General features: G+C 37.7%; 1 protein-coding gene, 1 long non-coding RNA gene and 1 pseudogene across 2 annotated transcripts in view; 2 read left to right on the forward strand and 1 right to left on the reverse strand.

Moving 5' to 3' along the window:
• Positions 1-22146, forward strand: part of LOC138404751 (uncharacterized) — a 622276-nt gene that overhangs the window by 386745 nt on the left and 213385 nt on the right. Inside the window, exon 2 of the long non-coding RNA XR_011238554.1 lies at positions 4126-5187. This is a non-coding gene — a long non-coding RNA (uncharacterized lncRNA). The remainder of the gene's footprint in view (positions 1-4125; positions 5188-22146) is intronic.
• Positions 2581-4123, forward strand: LOC138404720 (uncharacterized; annotated as a pseudogene).
• Positions 8571-22079, reverse strand: LOC117996575 (E3 ubiquitin-protein ligase RNF10). Its single transcript, XM_034984661.2, has 11 exons — positions 21698-22079; positions 21259-21436; positions 20645-20833; positions 19820-19910; positions 17712-17933; positions 16965-17123; positions 15617-16094; positions 15043-15179; positions 12737-12851; positions 11757-12037; positions 8571-10836 (listed from the first exon to the last, which is right to left on the reverse strand). The coding sequence occupies exons 1-11, from the start codon at positions 21786-21788 to the stop codon at positions 10609-10611; spliced, it is 2169 nt and encodes a 722-aa protein (XP_034840552.1). The 5' UTR covers positions 21789-22079; the 3' UTR covers positions 8571-10608.

Consider the following 22146-nt stretch of genomic DNA (forward strand, 5'->3'; position numbering starts at 1 on the left):
ATCTGTCATTTTTTGACAATTGAGCAATTTGCACATTTTCTTTTTTTAAGCACTTTTTGAAGCTTTTTGTCGTAATAATCAAGATAGATTCAGGAACGTTTGCTTTCTCATTCACACTAAAAAGAGAGCACAGATAAAGTTACTAATGTGATGAACAGACGCAGCTAAGCTATTTTTTGTCCCTTATCGTGTAACTGGTTTTTTTCAAGAATACATACAAGGAATGCAACTTTAGTTGCAAAACAAACTTTGAGAATTCGTGGCGTAATTGTATTTCTCATTAGTTATTTACTTGTTTTCACATAAAAAACGTTTAATACAAATATTGACTACTAAACAATGGTAATAATGATTGTCGTGTTATTCATCGTTACGTCGTGCTATCGCTATCTCATACGCAGTTACACAGTACTTTAATCTACTTTTATTAGGTACTGTATCTACGCTTTTTGTGACTTTTTCATAATGTCTCTGGTACTTTACTCTATGCTCTAGGTTTTTTAACTGGTGTTACGGCTCTGATTTCTAGCCTTTTTGAGCCATGCACTGCACTTCCGTCATGCGAGTTCTTTCCGTCTTCCGTGAGAATACCAGCAATTATCTACGACATATGTCATAAGTTACCATACAAAACAAAAAGGAACGTATTTTCGGTGTTTTCACTCAGTATTTTCATTTCACCACTTTCACAGACTCGGATCGGATGCAGTGCGTAACCGCTTTTACGGCTCTGGGTTCTAGCGATAATCAAAAAAATCACAGACAAAAAGCTACCAGTCTCATAAGCTCTGAAGACACTAGCGATCACGCACTCATCCGATCCGAATCCGTATAAATACGGTGTCCGAAAAGTAAATCCGAATAAGTAAAAATATCTACGACGTATGTTATAAGCTGCTATACAAAACAAAAAGGATCGTATTTTCGCGGATTCGGATCGGATAAGTGCGTGATCGCTGGACGAGGGTGTATAGATAGCACAGGGCTAGTTAAACCCGGGTGTATAAGAACACTTAAAACAGTTCTTTTGAAAACTCCGCAAAAAAAATGGATTTTCCTATCTGTAATATTTTTTTCTATATATTCTATATTTCATATTATTATAATGCATAATTCACTATCTAATAATACTATGAAACAAAATAAAAACAAAAACATATTCACATAAAAGTTTATTCAATAACCCATTTTAAATAATTCTTATTAGGGTGCAAAAAATATGTACTATTATTAAGGTATAACTTTTCTTTCAACAAGCAAAATATTTTAAAATCTTTTCTTACATAATGGATTTTTCTTTTTTTTTTTTAGGCATTTATTTTTAGGTACCTAATTATGAAGCAAAATGAAAAAAATGTAATACCAAAAATGTAACAACATAACCATGAACCGTTTATTAGATATAATAATATATTTAATAATATAACTTTGCAAATAAATCACAATAATCACTATTCTTTTCAGAAAAATGTGTTGTTGTGTCAACGAAAAAACAATAAAACTAATCTGCAACTATAAGCACTCAAGGGATAGTATGTCCGCCATCTTGGATTTCAGAATAAATGTCATCATCAAATTCAGCACCCTCGAAAACCCTGAAAACGACACCCATGTCAATTTTTTGAAAAAAAAAATCATGTCCGCCATCTTGGATTTATAAATAAATAACATCCCGGAAAAGTGCACAATCAGTTAATACTTGATACACGCGCAATAATATGTATTTATGTAGGTGTGACACAAGGTGCCAACAAGTTCAAAACATTCCCGTTGTGTAACAGTGTTACTCAACGGGAATGTTTTGAAATTTTGGGTACCTTGTGTCACAGTGTTACACACGGGGGTGTGACTCAACGGGAATAACCCATTCTTAATATTGTTTAAATTATTTTATTAGGTACACCACACCGTACAACATAATTCTTTCTCTGAACAATACTTCTGCCAGTTAGTCGCGCGTCATAGGTAATATAGGTATTATTAGGGTTCCGTACCTCAAAAGGAAAAACGGAACCCTTATAGGATCACTTTGTTCTGTCTGTCAGGAAACCTACAGGGTACTTCCCGTTGACCTAGAATCATGAAATTTGGCAGGTAGGTAGGTAGGTAGATCTTATAGCTGATATTTGGGGAAAAATCTGAAAACCGTGAATCATACAAAAAAAAAAAAAAATTGCGGTCATGAACTAATAATTAGTATTTTCAATTTTCTAAGTAAGATAACTATATCAAGTGGGGTATCATATGAAAGGTCTTCACCTGTGCATTCTAAAACAGATTTTTATTTATTTTATGTATGTTTTTAATTATATGTTCGTCGCTTCATCTTTCAGATACAATTAACAAGGTAGTCCTTCTAGCCTACAGGCATCATTCGCACGTTTAGAGCATCGATTTGTAATCGATCTATATTTTTTTTTTTTTTTTTTTTTCTATGGTCACTCCCCGCCGCGCGGGCGGCTCGCTACCTTCGTCATTCTTTTTCCGAGCGGGCAACGTTCGCACGTGCCTACTAAAGTTTACAATAATAACCTACATTTGGAAGAAAAGTTTTGGTTTTATTTTTACTTTTTCTTCATCATGCCAAAAAGAAGAAATGAAGAAAAGATACGACGATATCAGCGCAAGCTTCGAAAACTCGAAGCGAAACACGATAAGTACAAAAGGATTGTGTACTCGTCAGAAGATTCTGATCAATCAGGTTAGTACCTTATATTATATTTTTCAGTGATATTTACAGTAGTAAGGCTCGATCCCTTTGAGATTGATCGTGTGTCATCACAAAGGCTTTCATCCCGAGAGGTTAACCGTGTGTTAACACGTGGGAATTTCGTAATCATCCGAAGGGTGATTACATCATCTTGAGAGCAAATAGTGGGATTACGCATGTAATGCCGGGAGGTGGATCGTGTATCCTCACGAAGGCAATTCTTAATTACATGCTACATAGTACCGAACATGTAATGCCGGGAAGTGGATCGTGTATCCTCGCGAAGGCAATCTCTTAGTACATGCTTCGGAGTATGCGATAATAATATGGAGTGCCTGGAAGTGGATCGTGTATCCTCGCGAAGGCGATCTTTATATTAAAAATTACCACATGGCAGAAAATATTTTCTTTACCGAAAAATTTTCTTCATCTACCCACAATATTTAAATTTTTTGCCTACCCTCAGTAGTATTCTGGTTTTTCCAGACGATGGTATTGTCGAGCCTGATCCACAAAATTTGGAACCTGTAAATCAGGATGACATCGGGGATCATGTTGAAAATGATATTGGGAACAGCGGTGAACCAGCGCCAGGGCTGGCTACAGAACCGGCTGCTCCAGAATTAGATCCGGACATTCTTTCCGCCCTAGGAGAGACAACCAAAGAGGTCCCAAAATTTGGTCCAAAGATTCATGATAAGCTCTCGTGCCTGTGGTTACCTATATTAAAAAAGGGTTTAAATAAGGACGTCAAAGAAAAACTGGTTAAGGAGTACCTTATACCAGAAAATTGCTCATTGTTGCAGGCGCCAAAATTGAACCCAGAAATTTCGGCGGCCGTAGTCGAGGGCGCCCGCACACGGGATAAGAGGGTAGAAACGGTACAACAGCAATTAGGACAAGGCATCGCCGCCCTTAATAAAGGTTTAGAATTGCTGTTAGACGATGGAAAAAAACAGGATCCAAGCCATAAAGTTTCTAAGTGACAGCTGTCGCATACTATGCGACCTGCACTACGTAGAAACAGAGTCGAGAAAAAAATTTATTACGCCAGGACTAGACAAAGCTTTTTTAAATATCATACAAGATGTAGACAGAGACGACTTGCTTTTCGGTAATAAGCTTTCCGAAAAAATAAAAGCAACAAAAGTAATAGAAAAACAGGGGTTGCAGATAAAAAAGCCTCCTCCAACCCCAAAAACGTCCACATCCACATCTACAAATCAAGCATCGACGAGCCGCTCACGTCAGGGAAACTGGACGGGCCCTCCTCGCTTCTCCTCGATCAGGGGGGGGAGGGGAGGGCAAAGGAGCAGAGGTACTCCAGTAGGACGGAGGCCTCAATCAGCGGGTCCTGTCCAGCAGAAGCAGCCTACGCAGACCAAACAGCCGCGTGCAACAACGCAGCAATAAAGGTAGGGTCATGTGTCCAACAATGGAACACTAAAAATTCAAAGACTCATACACCTTTTGCTTTTACAGATAGAAGTCCAATTTTTTACAGATGTATAGGCAATTTTATTGGTTATCAGATGCCATTTATAGTTTTTTTAATTAATGTGCAATCAATCAGCCATAAATAAAAAAATAAAAAATGGGAAATGTTTCATTGTGTCCACAGTAGTGTACGCAATGAAACACCACTAATTCAACAATGAAACATAATTATTCATAGTGTCTGCCTCATCTTATTTTGTGTCATTTTGGATTAATGTGGGTAAATGACAAAAAACGATTGAGTTCAATCCAAAAGGTTTTATTCTTAATTTCACTTTAATCAGTCTACATTATCAGTCTATCATTAACATAGTAGACCTTCAGTTTTTTGGCGTCCAGTAAAACGAGCACGTTATCACCTTCTTGGGCTTTAGTACGCGCCATCTTAAACGAAAAATAAATAAAGATCGATTAATGTTACCTAAGTAAAATAAAAGTAAAATATTCTTTATTGTAACCAAATTTACATACCTACAGAAATAAACCTACAATAAAGATGTTTGTACCTATTGTTATAACGTGTTATGGTACACAATGAAACGAGATAGTACACATTGAAACAGTGTTTCATTGTGTCCATTGTGCAACTGTTTCACTGTGGACTACCAAGGTTTTTTTTACTAAACTCAATTTTTTTCTCACTAAATTGTAACACTTTAACATATGATCTATTGCACGTCAATCTATGAAATATCTTTATTGTTAGGTAATCATGAAAAATATGAAATTTCCAATCACTATTTAATGAAAAATCTACAAAGAATGCAGAAAATACTTACTTTTTGTCGAAAATATTAAAAATACTCTGCAAATACGTCTGCTCCCACGCGACACCGATGCAAACTGGGGTAGGGCGGGGGGTCCACGAGAGTGCCCTAACGCAATATATTGCACAATCTGGCAACGCCGCATTTTAGAGATTTCACAGTGTTTTATTGTGTACCACTGTTTCATTGTTGGACATCTGACCCTACATGCCGGTAGAATCCAACATTTTCAGAAATGCTGGCTTCATATTACTGATAATTCTGAAATACTTAAGTGGGTTTCGAAAGGGTATTCAATACCATTTTGTAGGCAGGTTAAACAAGTTTCAAGTCCAAGTAACCTACTCTCTGGTACTGATCGTGTAGATATGATAGACTCAATTAATAAATTGCTAGACCTAGGTGCTATATCTGTATGCAATAGATCTAAAAATGATTTTTGTTCAAGAATATTTTTAGCTCCTAAGCCAAATGGGTCTAAAAGATTTATTTTGAACCTCAAAGCCTTAAATAAATTTATTCATACAACACATTTTAAAATGGAGGACCATAGGACAGCAGCTAGATTGGTAACTAGATCAGGTTTTATGGCAAATATAGACCTCACCGAGGCATACTTATTAGTTCCTATCATAAAAGCACACCGTAAATACTTACGCTTTGAGTTTGACGGAATGTGTTATGAATTTAACGCCATGCCCTATGGTTTATCCGTAGCACCTAGGGTATTTACAAAACTTATGAAAGAAGTCATGAGTTTTTTACGTAAGATGGGCTATAAATCAGTAATATATCTCGACGATATTCTATGTATCGGAAATACATATGTAGAATGCCAAGACAATGTCAACAAAACCATTTATTGGCTTCAATGTCTGGGGTTTGTCATTAATTATAATAAAAGTAACCTCGAACCTCGACAGGTCTGTAGGTTTTTAGGTTTCATATACAACACGTTAGATATGACTTTAAGTTTACCGGACGAAAAACGTCAAAGTATTATGCGGTTAGTTAAAAAATTTATCACACTGCCCAAATGTTCAATCAGAGAATTATCACAATTTATTGGAGTTCTCACTGCGGCTTGCCCAGCAGTCAAATACGGTTGGTTATATACAAAAACCCTTGAACGCCAAAAGTACTTAGCCTTAAAACAGTTTGAAAATTTTGAAGTTAAAATTAGACTAACGGACGTTATTTTACCTGACTTATATTGGTGGCGAGAGAACATATCATCAACTTGTAACCTTTTGAGATCTGACAATAATTTTGAGTTAGAAATATTTACGGACGCTTCAAAAATCGGTTGGGGCGCTTTTTGCAATGGAAAACGTGTAAATGGGGGGTGGAAAGTTGATGAATCTTCTTTCCACATTAATAGGTTAGAATTATTAGCTGCCTTTCTGGGATTGAAATGCTTTGCTAGCACACAGCATAATTGCTCCATATTGTTACGGGTTGACAATACAACAGCCTTATGCTATATTAATCGCATGGGGGGTATTCGGTTTCCTCATTTAAATGATTTGGCGAAACAAATTTGGCAATGGTGTGAGATGCGAAACATTTCATTATTTGCGTCATATATTAATACACATGCAAATATAGAAGCTGATCAGGAATCACGTAAAATTAATTGGGATATAGAGTGGGAACTGTCACAGTGGGCATTCCAAAAAATTGTTAAATCTTTAGGGGAACCACAAATTGACCTATTTGCATCTCGAACCAATGCCAAATGCAGCCTTTATGTTTCGTGGAAACCTGACCCCGACGCAACGTATATCGACGCCTTCACAATTAACTGGCAGTCTCTCTTCTTTTATGCATTTCCGCCGTTTGCCCTAATTCTTAAATTCCTGAGAAAAATAATCACTGATAAAGCTACGGGCATTCTAGTCTTCCCGTACTGGCCCGGGCAGGCTTGGTTTCCGCTTCTCAAAAAAATGCTTATTTCAGATATTGTTATCTTTGAACCTAATCGGGATATTTTACGTTCAAATTACAGATCGTGTCATCGACTTCACCGCAGCCTTTCCCTGGGGGCCGCGACACTCTCAGGGAAGCATTTAGTAGACTAGGTACCCCAGAGATAGCACTTGATTTAATGCTGGCATCGATTTCGGACAATACGATGAAGCAATATTCAGTCACCTATAAATTGTGGTGGTCGTATTGCTTAGAAAACTCTATAAAGACTTTTGACGCTCCATTATCGGCAGTAATAACATTTCTCGTTTACCTTTTCAATAAGGGTGCTTCCTATGGTACCCTTAACAGTCATCGATCTGCCCTTTCGTTACTTCTAGGAAATAATATCGGGTCAGACGAACGCGTAAAACGCTTATTAAAAGCTTTTTATAGACAAAAACCATCCCATCCGAAATACACCACGACATGGGATCCAAAAACCGTACTCGACCATATTTCTGCATGGTACCCGAATAGCGATCTAAGCTTGTTTGAAATTTCTAAAAAATTAGCAATTTTGTTAGCCTTGTGTACTTCTCACCGAGTACAAACGCTGTCTTTAATTAAGATCACCAATATTAACAAGACCGTCTCAGGTATAAAAATCTTAATACCCGACATTACAAAGACCTCGGCAGCTAACCGTGAGCAGCCCGTGCTTTTTTTACCCTATTTCGTTAACAACCCAAGCATATGCCCGGCAAAGACCCTAGAAGATTATCTTCAGGCAACATCAAAGTTACGAACAGAGGGTCCTACTAATTTGTTCTTAAGCTATAAGAAACCTTTTAAGATTGTAACATCACAAACAATAAGTAGGTGGATAAAACAGACTCTGGCGGAGAGCGGCGTCGATATCTCAATATTTAGTGCACATAGCACTCGTCACGCCTCCACCTCGGCGGCGGCCTCCGCAGGTGTCTGTATTGACACCATAAGAAAGACAGCTGGCTGGACTAGCTCGTCCTCGATGTTTGCTCAGTTTTATAACCGTCCAATAACAGACGAAGGAGCATTTGCTCGATCGGTTTGTGGAGTTAACAATAATGATTGATTTATTGATGATTAATAGGTATAACCAATTAGAAATAACTGATTATAGAAATTAGCTGATTATTAATATTGCGTGTTAATTAAGAAACATAATATTACTCTTAATTTACGTTACTAAATATTAAAAGTTTTTTCAATTATGTATCTGAATGTTTTTTACTGATGTTAAAAAATAACTTATCATTTCTCTGAACATCTACCTTGTTAATTGTATCTGAAAGATGAAGCGACGAACATATAATATAAGATCAAATGAACTTCGTGAAGTTCGATCATTATTATATGAGTCGCTTCATCTGAAGATACAAGTTCCCACCCACCCACAACCAAAGGGAAAAAACTTTTTTATGTAATATCTCTAAAAAGAATGACGAAGGTAGCGAGCCGCCCGCGCGGCGGGGAGTGACCATAGAAAAAAAAAAAAAAAAAAAAAATATAGATCGATTACAAATCGATGCTCTAAACGTGCGAATGATGCCTGTAGGCTAGAAGGACTACCTTGTTAATTGTATCTTCAGATGAAGCGACTCATATAATAATGATCGAACTTCACGAAGTTCATTTGATCTTATATTATCCTGCAAAATGACGAAAAAATACGACTGTAGTACGGAACCCTCATTGCGCGAACCTGACTCGCACTTGGCCGGTTTTATTAGTTTATGAAACGGTTGCATAATAGGGGTTAATAAAACACAAGTGCTAGTTTAAAAACCGAGCCGCAGACGAGGTTTTTAATAGTAACACGAGTATTTATTACCTGATTGTGTGATCATACACTACTTTATATTTTAAACTTATCTCATTTCTAAAATCTGAACCGTAAATCTTGGTAACATATTTTGTCATAACTCACTTTGCTTGATAAAATATTTCAGGAAAAAAGATTGAAGTAAAATTCTTCATATTTTAGTAGGTACCCAGACCGAGTATACCATTTTCCGTCACAATAAAATTTTTGACCATCAAAAATACAGTAATTAATTAAATAGTATGGCGTCTCGATCACCCAGTCAACGATGCATCACGAAAGTACATATTAGGATTGTTGACACGCATTGTTGACTGTCGTGATGCGATAGGCAAGTATCAGACTGTTTTTAGATTTTTTTTGTAAAGGTAATCTGGCCACGCTGATGTTGAACTGATGTTGAAGACGCACTCTGATTAGTCGATCGTAAGTGCCGGTTTCTAATTAAGCGGAGCAGAGATGCGTTCATTCGACCAATCAAATTCTTAATAGATGACGTGAATAAAGTATCACTTGACCTTTTAACACTCTGATTGGTCGACTGATCATTATCCCTCCGCTCCGCTTAGGTGGAAACCGGATACATTTCAACTGACGCGGAGCTGGGCGGAGTGAATTGACCTATCACAGTGCTCGAAATACCCACACCACATCAGCGGAAACTGTGTGATTGGCCAATTCACGGTCCGCTCCATTCCATTCCACCCAGCTCCGCGTCAGTGTAAAAGGCAGCCTTACGCTAAGAGTGTGACACTACAACACAGTAATTTGATTGCACCTACATTTAGAAGATGTTAACAAGAGCTTCATATGCGATACGTTAAGAGCAACCAGCGCGCGTGCAAATCTTTGCAAAATAAAGGCCGAGCCGCATTACAACGGCGCTGCCCAACGCGTCAAAACATTAATTCAATCATTTCGTTACGTGCATGTCGCACTAGAGCGGCGCTGCACAGCGCGTCGCGGCATACAGGCCGTTCACTATAACTTGCCCCTACCGTCATGTTGGCACCATTGCTTTATTCCTTATAACTTTGGGTTTATTATTATGATTTGCAATGGTGCCAACATAACGTCAGGAGATAAGTTATAGTGAACAGTCTGTAGAAAATATTTTGACGCGAAGCGACGCACCGCTGTAATACGGTCCGGCGTTAAAAGTGCACCCCGTTCTACGGTTCCGGTCTACGGTTTTGTATGTTTCACGGGGTTATACTTAGAGTCCGTTCACACAGACCGGCTCGGACCGGAAAGCAGATTTTAATAGCGATTAAAATAGTGTTGGAAAGTTGAAATAAGGTTTATTTTTACATATCACCTCTTTTGTTATTGAGAATGCCGGAGAGCAAACCTTACGCGGTTAGTGTGAAATAATAAAAGGAGCCGACCGGCTACGTATGATTTCTGATGACACGCTCTTCCGCTCTCGCGCACCCGAACAGCTCCGTTTGCGTACTCTTTCAGTACAGTGCTCTTCCAGCCGGTCTATGTGAAACAAAGCTTGGTCGCTCCGGCCAGTCCCAACCGTACGCGCGCCGGAGGTCTGTGTGAAAAGAAGAGCACCGTCCGATTCTGTCCGAGCCGGTCTGTGTGAACGGACACTTACACGTTCGACCAGTGGCGTGCACAGGTTTTGGAGCCAGGGAAGGCATTTAGGTAGGAACCAATGAGTTGTTTATATCTATATGGTAGGAACCTATTTACTGGTCGTCATGTAGTTGCAATATAGAGTTTATGCCTCGATGACGTGCACGCTACCGCACTCAACGTAGCCTTCATTATTGATAGTGAACTTTAATGAATATCATTTTTCTAGTTGTGTGTATTCTGAAGGAAATCTAACTGCAAATGAATAAAATCTATGCCGCACGGTGCATCCCAGTGGCAAAGAGAACTTTCTGTTTGGACTTCTTGTTTTTCTTGCCGGAGTGTGGGGCTGTTGTGGGGCTGCTGGCCAGTAGTGCGGCCTCTATGGCGTCGCTGAGCAGCGCAGCCCTGGGGGCCGAGCCTTCGTCCTCGTCGGGCGGAGGCGGCGGTGGAGGTGGTGCGGATTTACGTACACGCCAAGTACCGCTTGCGCCTGCCATCTGTAATTTTATTTTATGTTTAAGATAATATTAATTGGGTAAAATATTGTTTAATTCAATAGATTTCTATGTCATTAAATAGCTCACTTGAGAAGAAAATTAATCGTGTGAAGTTCATGGAGTGATTAATTCAAAACTTGGTATGAAAATTTCAACAAGTGGTAAACCACTATTTAACTATAAACCTATAAAAAAATAAAAATAAAATATATTTATGTGTGTATACATATATGTGTATGTATATGTATTATCTGTTCTCTGTTTTTTTTAATATTTAGTTAGTATATTATAATATAGTAATATTATTTATTTATAATCTTTTTTTAATGATATAAGTAGGCATGATGTAATGAGCTTTTTACAATGCGTGCTACCTATTATGTGTAATTTTCTCTTGTATGTTAATAATAAATTTAAAAAAAAAACTACATACAACAGCATACTTGATCTCCTGATCAAGTATGCTGTTGTATGTAGTTTTTTAGCCACATTACGAAGAAGAGTGGTATTATCGAACACCTCGTGGTAGAAGGTCGAGTGGAGGGCACAGGTCCACGTGGGCTTTCCACAACTAGGTTGACAGACTTAATCCGCTTCGTAACGTAATGGTATCAACAGAAGTCGCTGGAGGGAGATCGCACGAGCAGCAGTGAAGAATTCATAGCCTGTCAAGAGTGAACGATTGAAAAGTTTCTATGCAATTAAATAATTACTAAGTACCTTAGCAAAGGACAATCCTGAAGTCGAAGTCACACACGCTGTAGGGCTGCCTTGTTGCAAGGATAAAGTTGAGCTAATTGAAGTGATTGATTCAAAGCTTGGTATAAAAACTCCAGCAAGTGGTGAACTGTCATTTGAAGGCGATACGGAGACCAATCATAGCTATGTAGTTTCTATGCAATTAAATATTTATTAAGTACCTTAGCAAAGGACAATCCTGAAGGTGAAGTCACACTGGCTGTAGGGCTGGCTTGTTGCAATGATGAGGTTGAGCTAGTTGATGGAGTGATTGATTCAAAGCTTGTGATAGATTCTTCAGTGAGTGGTGGACTGCCGTAAGTGTGCAGAGCGGGCGGGAACAACAGTTGGTTGGAGAAGTCGGGTCTAGGCGGTCCCTCCATAGCCCGTCGATAGGCTCGCTCGCGACGTCTCTCGTCCCTATCGTGCTTTGCGCGAATGCGAGCTCGACGTTCTAATTCCGCTGTAAAAAGTAAAATATTTACAACTAGATGATGCCCGCGACTTCATCCGCGTGGATTTAGGTTTTTCAAAATCCTGTGGAAACTCTTCAATTTTCCGGGATAAAAAGTAGCCTATCTCCTTCCCCGGGATGCAAGCTATCTTTGTACTAAATTTCGTCAAAATCGGTTGAACAGTAAGCCGTGAAAAACTAGCAGACAGACAGACACACTTTCGCATTTATAATATTAGTATGGATAAGATTTTGATAACCAAACCCAGTTGCAATTAGCGCCATGAAAATGAAAATAAAGCGTGAAATAAACTATAAGACGGGCGTGCAGTCATTTGACGAGATATTTCTCAGACGTCCGAGCTCTCAAGGTTACATCCGCGACTGACATCCGACAGTTTGTACTGATCAGTGTACTATGTATTGACAAAATCGCGGCATTCAGCCGCGTTAATTTGTTTCCACCTAAAGGCGCGCTTTACAGTGTGTTTGGTATGACATTTTGCATGTCACCTATGTTGATAAAATTCAGACTTCAAAACACAATTTAAAAATGGACCTAAAGCTCCTTGATTTAACATCGAAAATTCAACAATATTCAAATTTCAATTTTGCAAGGTTTCCCTTTCAAATACTGTTTTGAAACATTTGTATTGTTTACTAGTGACAGAAATAACTTACATTTTAATAATAATATGTAGAACTAACCTGCAAAGTTCCCAAGTGCCGCATCAGTGACAAATGGCGGATTCAAATCAAGCTCTACAATGTCGAAGGAACAGCGGAGCGGCAAGTGAGCAGTGAAAGGCATGTGCTTCCTTGTCTGAAACAAAAACCACATACATTACGTGGCCAAAAGCGATGAACATCGGCCTTTAGATGACATTTCATCTTTGTAGAGCGTTGTCACTGTCACTCATACCCATATGACGCTTTGTCGGCTTGGACGATTTAACCTATGGACTTGTAACGCGCCTAATATTACGAATAAAAATTTCTGTCACTTTTGGTGCGGGACGAGGAAACACTACATAGACAACTTGACACACTCACTCAACAAAGTTTTGTGTCATTATTAACACACACATATCTAAATCTTCAACACTACTACATTTTACGCACACTAATAAGTTATATACATCAACATACAAAGACATTACGAGTGTAAGACAAGACAGTCAAATTGATTTGCGATGCTACCGTATCGATATTTTAAAATATATCGATAGTTTTTCAGAAACAAAAGTAGAAGTAAGAATTTATTACTCGTATTTAATTACTTAAAACCAGTGTTTGGTCAGCGTAGCGTATTCATCGTAGTATTCGATCGCACAATTGTGCGCACTTCATTTTAAAGTGGGCGTCTTTAGGAAATCTGTAAAAATAAAACGATTATGATAAATTATTACCTGATCCTCATCCTTGAGAAAGGTACACCTTTTAGCTACATATTACCCAGTTCAGAGACACCCTACCCCGTTTCGCGCCTATCACTAAAATTGCGTTGCTTTAATTTTTTTTTTAAATGTATTAAGTACGTGAAATCACAGAAATCGACCAGTTTTATTACAAGTATAGGTAGCGAAAAAATTATGGTAATTAATAATAACTATTCTTTACTTGACTTGAAGACGGTAATTTAGTCGTTAATAATAAAGAAAATGTTTTCATCGATATCGATAATCGAACCGCAATCACTATCGTACCACTACGTAATTTCATGCTGTTCACGCGTATTCAAATTTTAACCTAATTTGTATATATTGAGGGTTGCAATTGTTTAGAAAAAACAAAATATAGTCTCGTGAGGAGTGTGACTCGTTTCTACCAAATTATTACGTACTCAATTACTGAATCGGTAAAGTTCTCGATTGTTATTTTATTATAATAATTTATGTAATTTAATTTATAGAAAGCGTTTATTACACCAAAAATACTTACTTATGAAATTAAATTCCATCTTTTTGTAAATTTGATGTGTTTGATTTGTTCTTGCACTCACTAACGGCACAAACAGGCATTTTTCACCCAGCGTGTAAGACGTCGTCACACATCGAAAACGATTCTGACAATGACAAAATCGATTCCGCAAACAGTGTTTATAAACGCAGTGGATTAAAAATCCATTACTATTGACAGAGGGGAATAATCATGCGAGGCGCGTCCTTAGGTTAAATCGTCCAAGTTTGTCGGTCTCAACGACCGAGACAGTGCTCTGCAATTTGAATGGTAATGAACCAAAAGTTTGTCCTTCAATCATAATTGTAACGACGTGATTTTTAAGGTTCCGTACCTCAAAGGGAACAACGGAACCCTTATAGGATCACTTTGTTGTCTGTCTGTCAAGAAACCTACAGGGTTCTTCCCGTTGACCTAGAATCATGAAATTTGGCAGGTAGGTTGGTCTTATAGCAGACATGAGGGGAAAAATCTGAAAACCGTGAATTTGTGGTTATATCTCACAAAAAAAAATTAAATAGTGGTCATGAACTAATAATAATTAGTATTATAAATACTAAATGTCGAAAAAATACGACTGTAGTACAAAATCCTCATTGCGCGAGTCTGACTCGCACTTGGTCGGTTTTTTTGCATGCGTGTAGTAGTTAAAGACCTGAAAAGTGACATAGGCTACTTTTTATCCCAGAAATACCACGGGATTTTCAAAAACCTCTAAATCCACGCTGATGAAGTCAAAGCCATTAGCTAGTAAGAAATATTATTATCCACAAGCATTACAATTTTATAGACACGTGAATAGTTAGGTTAGAGTTTTCAAATACAAATAAGTTTATACTGATTTTTTGTTACTATACCGGGATTAATTGTTTTATTGTATTATACGTTAATACTATTTCAGTAGAGCGCATTTTGCAGGAGGGAATGTTGACGCAAAAATCAAGGAATTGAACATCGCTGCAATCCCATACCCTACTCCACGAATCGTCTGTCAAAAAGTACGATTATGGCAATCATAATGGTTTATGTGTCGTGTACAGTAAACTTCATGTTACCTGTTCAGTGAGAGAAAACGTCTCACGATGCAGGACTCGGCCGCGAATGGTGTTAGGTGCTGAAGCCAGAGCGCCCCACGAAGCATTCAAGACGCGTACATTCAGGCTGTTCAGGAAAACCTGCTGGCCATCTTCAGCTGGAAATAGTAAGTAAAGCTCAAACCTTGAGTCCAAAAGTCCAAACAGATACCTAAGACTAGGCCACTCAGATGCATACTATCTGCTATAGTTGAGCTATTACGAACGTGCGAACTTGGACATAAATCATTTTTATCAGACCTCTCGCTTGCATACGGGGCAAAAAATAATGTACATCGGGCCTTTAGAATGACATTTTGGCTTTGTAGAGCGTTGTCTCTGTCACTCATACCTATATGACGTTTTGTCGATCTCACCGACAGAGACAATGCTCTACAAATCCGTTTATTTAGAACTAGCGGATACCCAGCAATTGCTACTAGTACTACGCTAAAAAACCTCTGAAACCATCTTCGCATTATTGCCTTTATAATGAAATGGGCACAGGTAGAAACATTGTTTGTTGGTTTGTAAAGATGATTCTGTGATTACAAACCTTGATAGAAATAAAAGTATTTGGCTTGATTTTGCTTATCAATATCCACATAAACAGATTCTTCATCTGCTTCTTCGTCATCCGGTACACAGTCAATAAGCGGGAACTCCTCAGATGGATTCAAATCAATGTTAACATCACACGTGAACTCTTTTGCATTTGGATTCAAATTCGATTGTAAATCCAATGCAGTCATTTTATCTTGTACTACTTCTAGACAAGTAGCGCCTTCATCTGTCACATCAAACCAGTCGAGTTTTGCACTATTTGTCACCTCTTGTTTTTCAAAAACTGTGGGAGCTTCATCCATGATGTCAGCTTGGATATTGGTTGGTTCTTCGTATTGGATGTTGATATCGATTTCCTTCAATTTAAGCATTTCTAATGCTTGTTCCATGTAGACAATTTCTGTGGTGTCAATTTCTGCTAATATTTGTGTATTAATTTGTTTCCTGTCTCTCTCTAGGATGTCCATTACCTGTGAAAATAAAATAGTTTTGTTTTGATAACCATCATTTTTATATGATGAAACTAAATGAAGATTAAAGTCTGGTATACAGCAAAGCATATTATCGATAGACTAGATGATGCCCGCGAATTTAAGCGGTGGTGGATCCGTTAATCAATAATCTCTTTAATTTCTGGGATAAAATGTGAAAAGATAGCATACAGACAAACACTTTCGCATTTATGATATTAGTATGGAAGTATGAATGACATGATATTTTTCTGTCCTCTATCAAAAATCTGATCTGAATACATCTCCACCATATTATAAATGCAAAAGTGTGTTTGTGTATTCAACGTGATTTTTTGCATGGTATAGTTAAAGACCCCCTAAAAAATAGAAGAGTTTCCACAGGACTTTTAAAAACCTAAATCCACACGAAGGAAGTCACAGGCATCCGCTAGTATTATAAATGCGAGTGTTTGATTGTCCTTCAATCACGTCGCAACGGAGCAACGGATCCACGTGATTTTTTGCTTGGGTGTAGTAAGTTAAAGACCTGGAAAGGGACTTATCCCAAAAAATCGAAGTTCTCACAGGATTTCAAAACCTAAATCCAAAGAGACGAACGAAGTCACGGGCATCATCTAAATATATAAAAGGAAAAGGTGACTGACTGACTGCCTGGTCTATAAACGCACAGCCAAAACTACTGATCGGATTTGGCTGAAATTTGGTATGCAGATAGTTATTATAACGTAGGCATCCGCTAAGAAGGGATTTTTGAAAATTTGACCCAATTAAAAAAGAGGGTTGAAATTTTTGAAGTCCACGCGGACGAAGTCGCGAGCATAAGGTAGTCTAGTATAATATGAATAGGAATATTGTATAATGGCTTACTTGTTGCTTAGTAGCTGAGAAGAGTTTAGCAAATGGTGCCCCCTGCAGGTCTTGGAGGGGCAGGATGTGGTCCTGTTCAGTGTCTTTCAGTGTCCCGCGAGGCGGCGCCACCTCCACTATGGTCGACCCGCGTAGGCGGCGCACAAGACGCATCGTTACCTGCAACATAATAATAATTGTTCATTAATACATTTTTTATTATATCTGTTAACCTGACAGTTGGAGGAAACCTACGCTGTGAGGCACTTAGAGTTGAGAAATTATTATGATGCAAATATATTAATTTTAGTAATAAAACCTTGTGGAAATAAAGGCTATTTTATTTTTATTTTAACCTGAGTTTTAAACTTTATTTGTGGCGAATTTAATTTAGGTATCTGCCAATCTGCACTTGGCCAGCATGGTGGACTATGGCCAAACCCCTCTCATTCTGAGAGGAGACCTGTTCTCAGTTCTCACACTGACTGATGAAAGTATCAATATCTGATCACCTCATCACTTGGCGATTCAATGCATCATCACTTACCACCAGGTGAGATTGCAGTCGAGGGTGGTCAAGGGCTAACTTGTATCTGAATAAATTTTTTTTAAAAAAAAACCCACTGCACCTTAGAGTGGGCTTCTTATCAGTATGTTGAAGGATGTAATTATTTCTCAAAGGCCGAGGCATAGTGTAAATAAAATACAGGCCCAGCAGTTAACCCACAGTCTGATGAAATTATTAATATCTGATCTAGTGACAATCACCTCATCAGGTGGAGACTCCCACTGCACCATGCGAGTGGGCTTCATATCAGCAACATTCAAGGACGTAGCACACACAGGGCACGGCGGCGGTTGTTTCTCGTGAGCCGCGGCGTAGTGTAGAATACAAGCCCAGCAGTACACGTGCCCACAGAGCCCCACGCGGCCCGCTACCGGCGCACCCAGGCAGATTGGGCATTCTGACTTGCCTGTGCTTCTCACCACCTACAATATTTAAATTATAATATAGAATGGGCTAAATGTAATATAAATGGGAGATGGGAAGATGACCTACCAAAAGGATGGCGCAGATTAGCACTAGACAGAGAAAAACCGGCCAAAAGCGAGTCAGGCTTGCGCAATGAGGGTACCCTACTACAATCGTATTTTTTCGACATTTTGCACGATAATTCAAAAACTATGATGCATAAAAATAAATAAAAATCTGTTTTAGAATGTACAGGTGAAGACCTTTCATATGATACCCCACTTGATATAGTCACTCACTTCGAAAGTTGAAAATACTAATTATTAGTTCATGACCACAATTTAATTTTTTTTGTGTGATCTAACCCTAAATTCACGGTTTTTAGATTTTTCCCCAAATGACAGCTATAAGATCTACCTACCTGCCAAATTTCATGATTCTAGGTCAACGGGAAGCACCCTGTAGGTTTCTTGACAGACAGACAGACAACAAAGTGATCCTATAAGGGTTCCGTTTTTCCTTTTGAGGTACGGAACCCTAAAAATGACGAATAATTCTAGAGGAAGCCTATGTCCAAAGAGGAAAACCTGATCCATAAATTACCTAGTGCTGGTGTTACCAATTTGTAGAATAAATCATGTAAGATAGAATAATTAAATAATAAGAATAGGACATTAGTAATACTGTTAGTTAGTAATATATGTATAAGTAGATCAGAGAATAAAGCATATTTTTATTTTTTATTTTAATATACATCGAATGGGCTAAGCTTAAGGCTTGGGAGAGAGTGTGGCCTACTTGTAACAACGCATATTAATCGATCGCGATTTTTAAGCAATGTTGACCAAATTCTGTATCTGGATGGATGACCGACTTTGGAGACCAATTTGTTACAGAGTTTAAAAACATAACTATGGTCAGACTTAATTACTTTGATCATTCTGTTCACTAGAACCAGATATATAGCCAGATGTACATACATGTTATGTAGATCTTATATGTATAATACTCAAACACCATAACTTACAAAATTGGTCAGTCAATGATTTATTTGCATAACATCAATATAATTTTTCAAAGCAAAACAATAAGTCAAATTGATAAAAATAATTTACATGATAATAAAAATGTGTTAGAAAGGTGAAAGATTACATAATATTTTAATACATTTTGAAGTACAAGAAAGTGTGTTTATCTTTAGTATATATGTATTTCATTAATCATTTACACTTGGATTGGAATGATTATGATGATGTCATAGTCTCACAAGTTACAATGCAGGAAGTAAAATGTACTATATCAATTAGGATATAAAAAATGTATATGTTAATCTATAAATACATGGCATTAAGTTGAAGTATCAAACATACAATTTTGCTCCTCATGAGCATTCTAACTTTTTATGTCGAATTTCATGTCACAAGTACAGTTTTAGTCTTTATTTTAAAGGTGAACCATCCTTTTGACATGACAGTTGACCCAGAGTTAAAATAGCATGTGGAATATTTTGTACAGACTAAAAACCTTTGTATTGTATTTGTACACCTGATGAATTTATACTATGTGATCACCTCAAAAGAAACCATAACATCAGCTATTGATTCAGTTGCAGATAACATAACATAATACACATAATTATTATGTGATTAGGAAATTATTATAAGCCTGCCGACTTCGTCTGCGTGGATTTAGGTTTTCAAAAATCCTGTGGGAACTCTTTAATTTTCCGGGATAAAAAGTAGCCCATGTCACTTTCCTGGTCTTTGACATCCATGCATAAAATCACGTCGATCCATAGCTCCGCTGCGACGTGATTGAAGGACAAACCAACAAACCAATAAACCAACAAACAAACACACTTTCGCATTTATAATAGGGGTAGTGATAAAGGTTTATTACTCACAATTTCCTCAATTTGCTCCCATTTGAGTGGCAAATCAGGGTCCATTAAGTTCACCTTGTAATCCCCGTCTTCCTTGACCACAAATTGACAGCTGGAACAATTTCTTTTATTAACACAAAATTAAAAGCCTTTTATAACTTTTTAAGAGTTATATGCATTTTAAACAATTAAATATCACATACATACTTTAACAGCGAAGGAAAACATTATGAAATAAATCCACATGTTTGAGAATTCTCCATCCATACTAATATTATAAATGCGAAAGTGTGTCTGACTGTCTATCTGTCTGTCTGTTCACTGCCCAAGCGTTCAACCGATTTTGATGAAAGTTGGTACAGAGATAGCTTGCATCTCATGGAAGGACATAGGCTTTTAAGGCATATACATACTTTTTATCCCAGAAAATCAAAGAGTTCCCACTAGATTTTCAAAACATAAATCCACGCGAACAAAGTCACAGGCATCATCTATAATTTATAATGTACGCAAGCATTTCAAGCAATAAAATATCACATACTTTCACAGTGAAGGAAAACATAGTATGATATATGAGTTCTACATGCTTGAGAATTCTTCACAATGTGCTGAAGGGTTTGTGAACTCTGCTGCACATAGCTAGCATGACAGGCATTAGCCTAAACCCTTTCCATTCTAAGGAGACACTCATGTTTAACAGCGGACTGACAATGGGTTGTAATGATGATTATGTTGATTATGAAGATAAAAAAGGAATGACAGTTTTATACTGATATCCAGAAATGAAATGATGTGTAAATTTAATACCAAACAGAAAATAGCAAGTAAAGAACTGAAACATCTTACTAGGCGCGAAGGTAAAGATCATGTTCGTGTCTGTAAGAGACTCGCTGGTCTTGCCGACGTGGCACAGGCCCCCTCCTGTCCATCCCGCCTCGGGAGGGGTACATGAAATTCAGCAAATGATTCAAGTTTTGTTTTTTGCTGCCAGGCGTAAACACTGAGCCTATTTCAGGCTCTTCATCCTCTTCTATCCTGCAGGTATTTTAGAATAATAAGCACCTTTCTCTTTTTCTCACTTGATGCTAGTTTGGTTGGAAAATTATCATAAATCGTTGCTGTGTATGCAAATCCTGCTATATGGAAAACCACAAGTTTTCAAAAGATTTTTTTTAATTTGCTTTACTTTAGTTAAAAACCACATAGCTTAAAAAGTTATCTGTTGAACTAGCACACATATGCTAAAGAATAGGTTTTTGAATATGCATACACTAAACAAAATGGCATCAAAAATGCAAAATGTTGGGAAGAAAAGAATTTTTAGCTCAAATTTTTTTAGTTCGTTTCTTCTAGTCACCTAGATTCTTATCTAGAATAAATCAGTAGAAGTTCTGAATATAAAACTTTTAAATACATACCTGGAACTAAATTCAAAATATCAAAACCTAATAACAGCTCACCCGGTGTTCTGCGCTCCACCCACAGCGAAATTGGTGGTACCGCGGGTCCGCGGGCGCTTATCCATTTGACCTCTACCTCTCTGGGATGGGGCATTCTTCCGAATAGGGTCATTTTTAGGTACATTGCCGGATCCTTCACGCTTCTTATTATTTCGTGGCCAAGGTTTATAGGTTGATTCTACGAGAAAGAAAATATGTTAGCAATCTTATCATTTACAACACATAATTCATAATTAATAAGGTTAAAGCACTGATAAGCGCTGTCAAATTACAAAAAAATTGGTACATTATGCCTAACCTTATTTTGAATATAAGCTTTAAGAATTATGTGAAATAGACATTTGTTACACAATATTTATTTAATTACGTAGCTGTTTCGTCAATTTGAATGGAGAATGACGAGATTAAATAGGCATGACGTGATGACCTTTCTACTCACCTGTGCCTTTTTTAGAGTCGACGGCCGAGGGCCTCGACTGTTGTAAAGAACGATGTAAAGATTTCTTGTCCATTCTGGATTCTTCCAACATCCACAAAAACCAACAAGCGGGGTACTCCGCAAGGAGACGAGATTCTTACGTTCAGAGCCGACATTTTAAAAAGCCATGTTTATAATCCAAAACAAAGAGAAATTCAAACTTCCCAATAATAATTAATACAACTAGCCTAACGTTAAGTACACTGACAATTGCTTTGAACACAAAAAGGGAGTATTTTATACTCCCTTTCGTCGCTAACGACGAATTTCACACACGAAAACAAATTATCGCCACCAATATGGCGACCAGGCTCCAGGCTTAGCCGGCAGCCAGCTAAAAACAACGAGGCGCACTTCCGCCTTCCGCTGTACTATTTTATTTTTTTGAATAAGAAAAAATAGGTTAAATA

Source organism: Maniola hyperantus, chromosome 3 (assembly GCF_902806685.2).
Source record: "Maniola hyperantus chromosome 3, iAphHyp1.2, whole genome shotgun sequence".
NCBI lineage: Eukaryota > Metazoa > Arthropoda > Insecta > Lepidoptera > Nymphalidae > Maniola > Maniola hyperantus.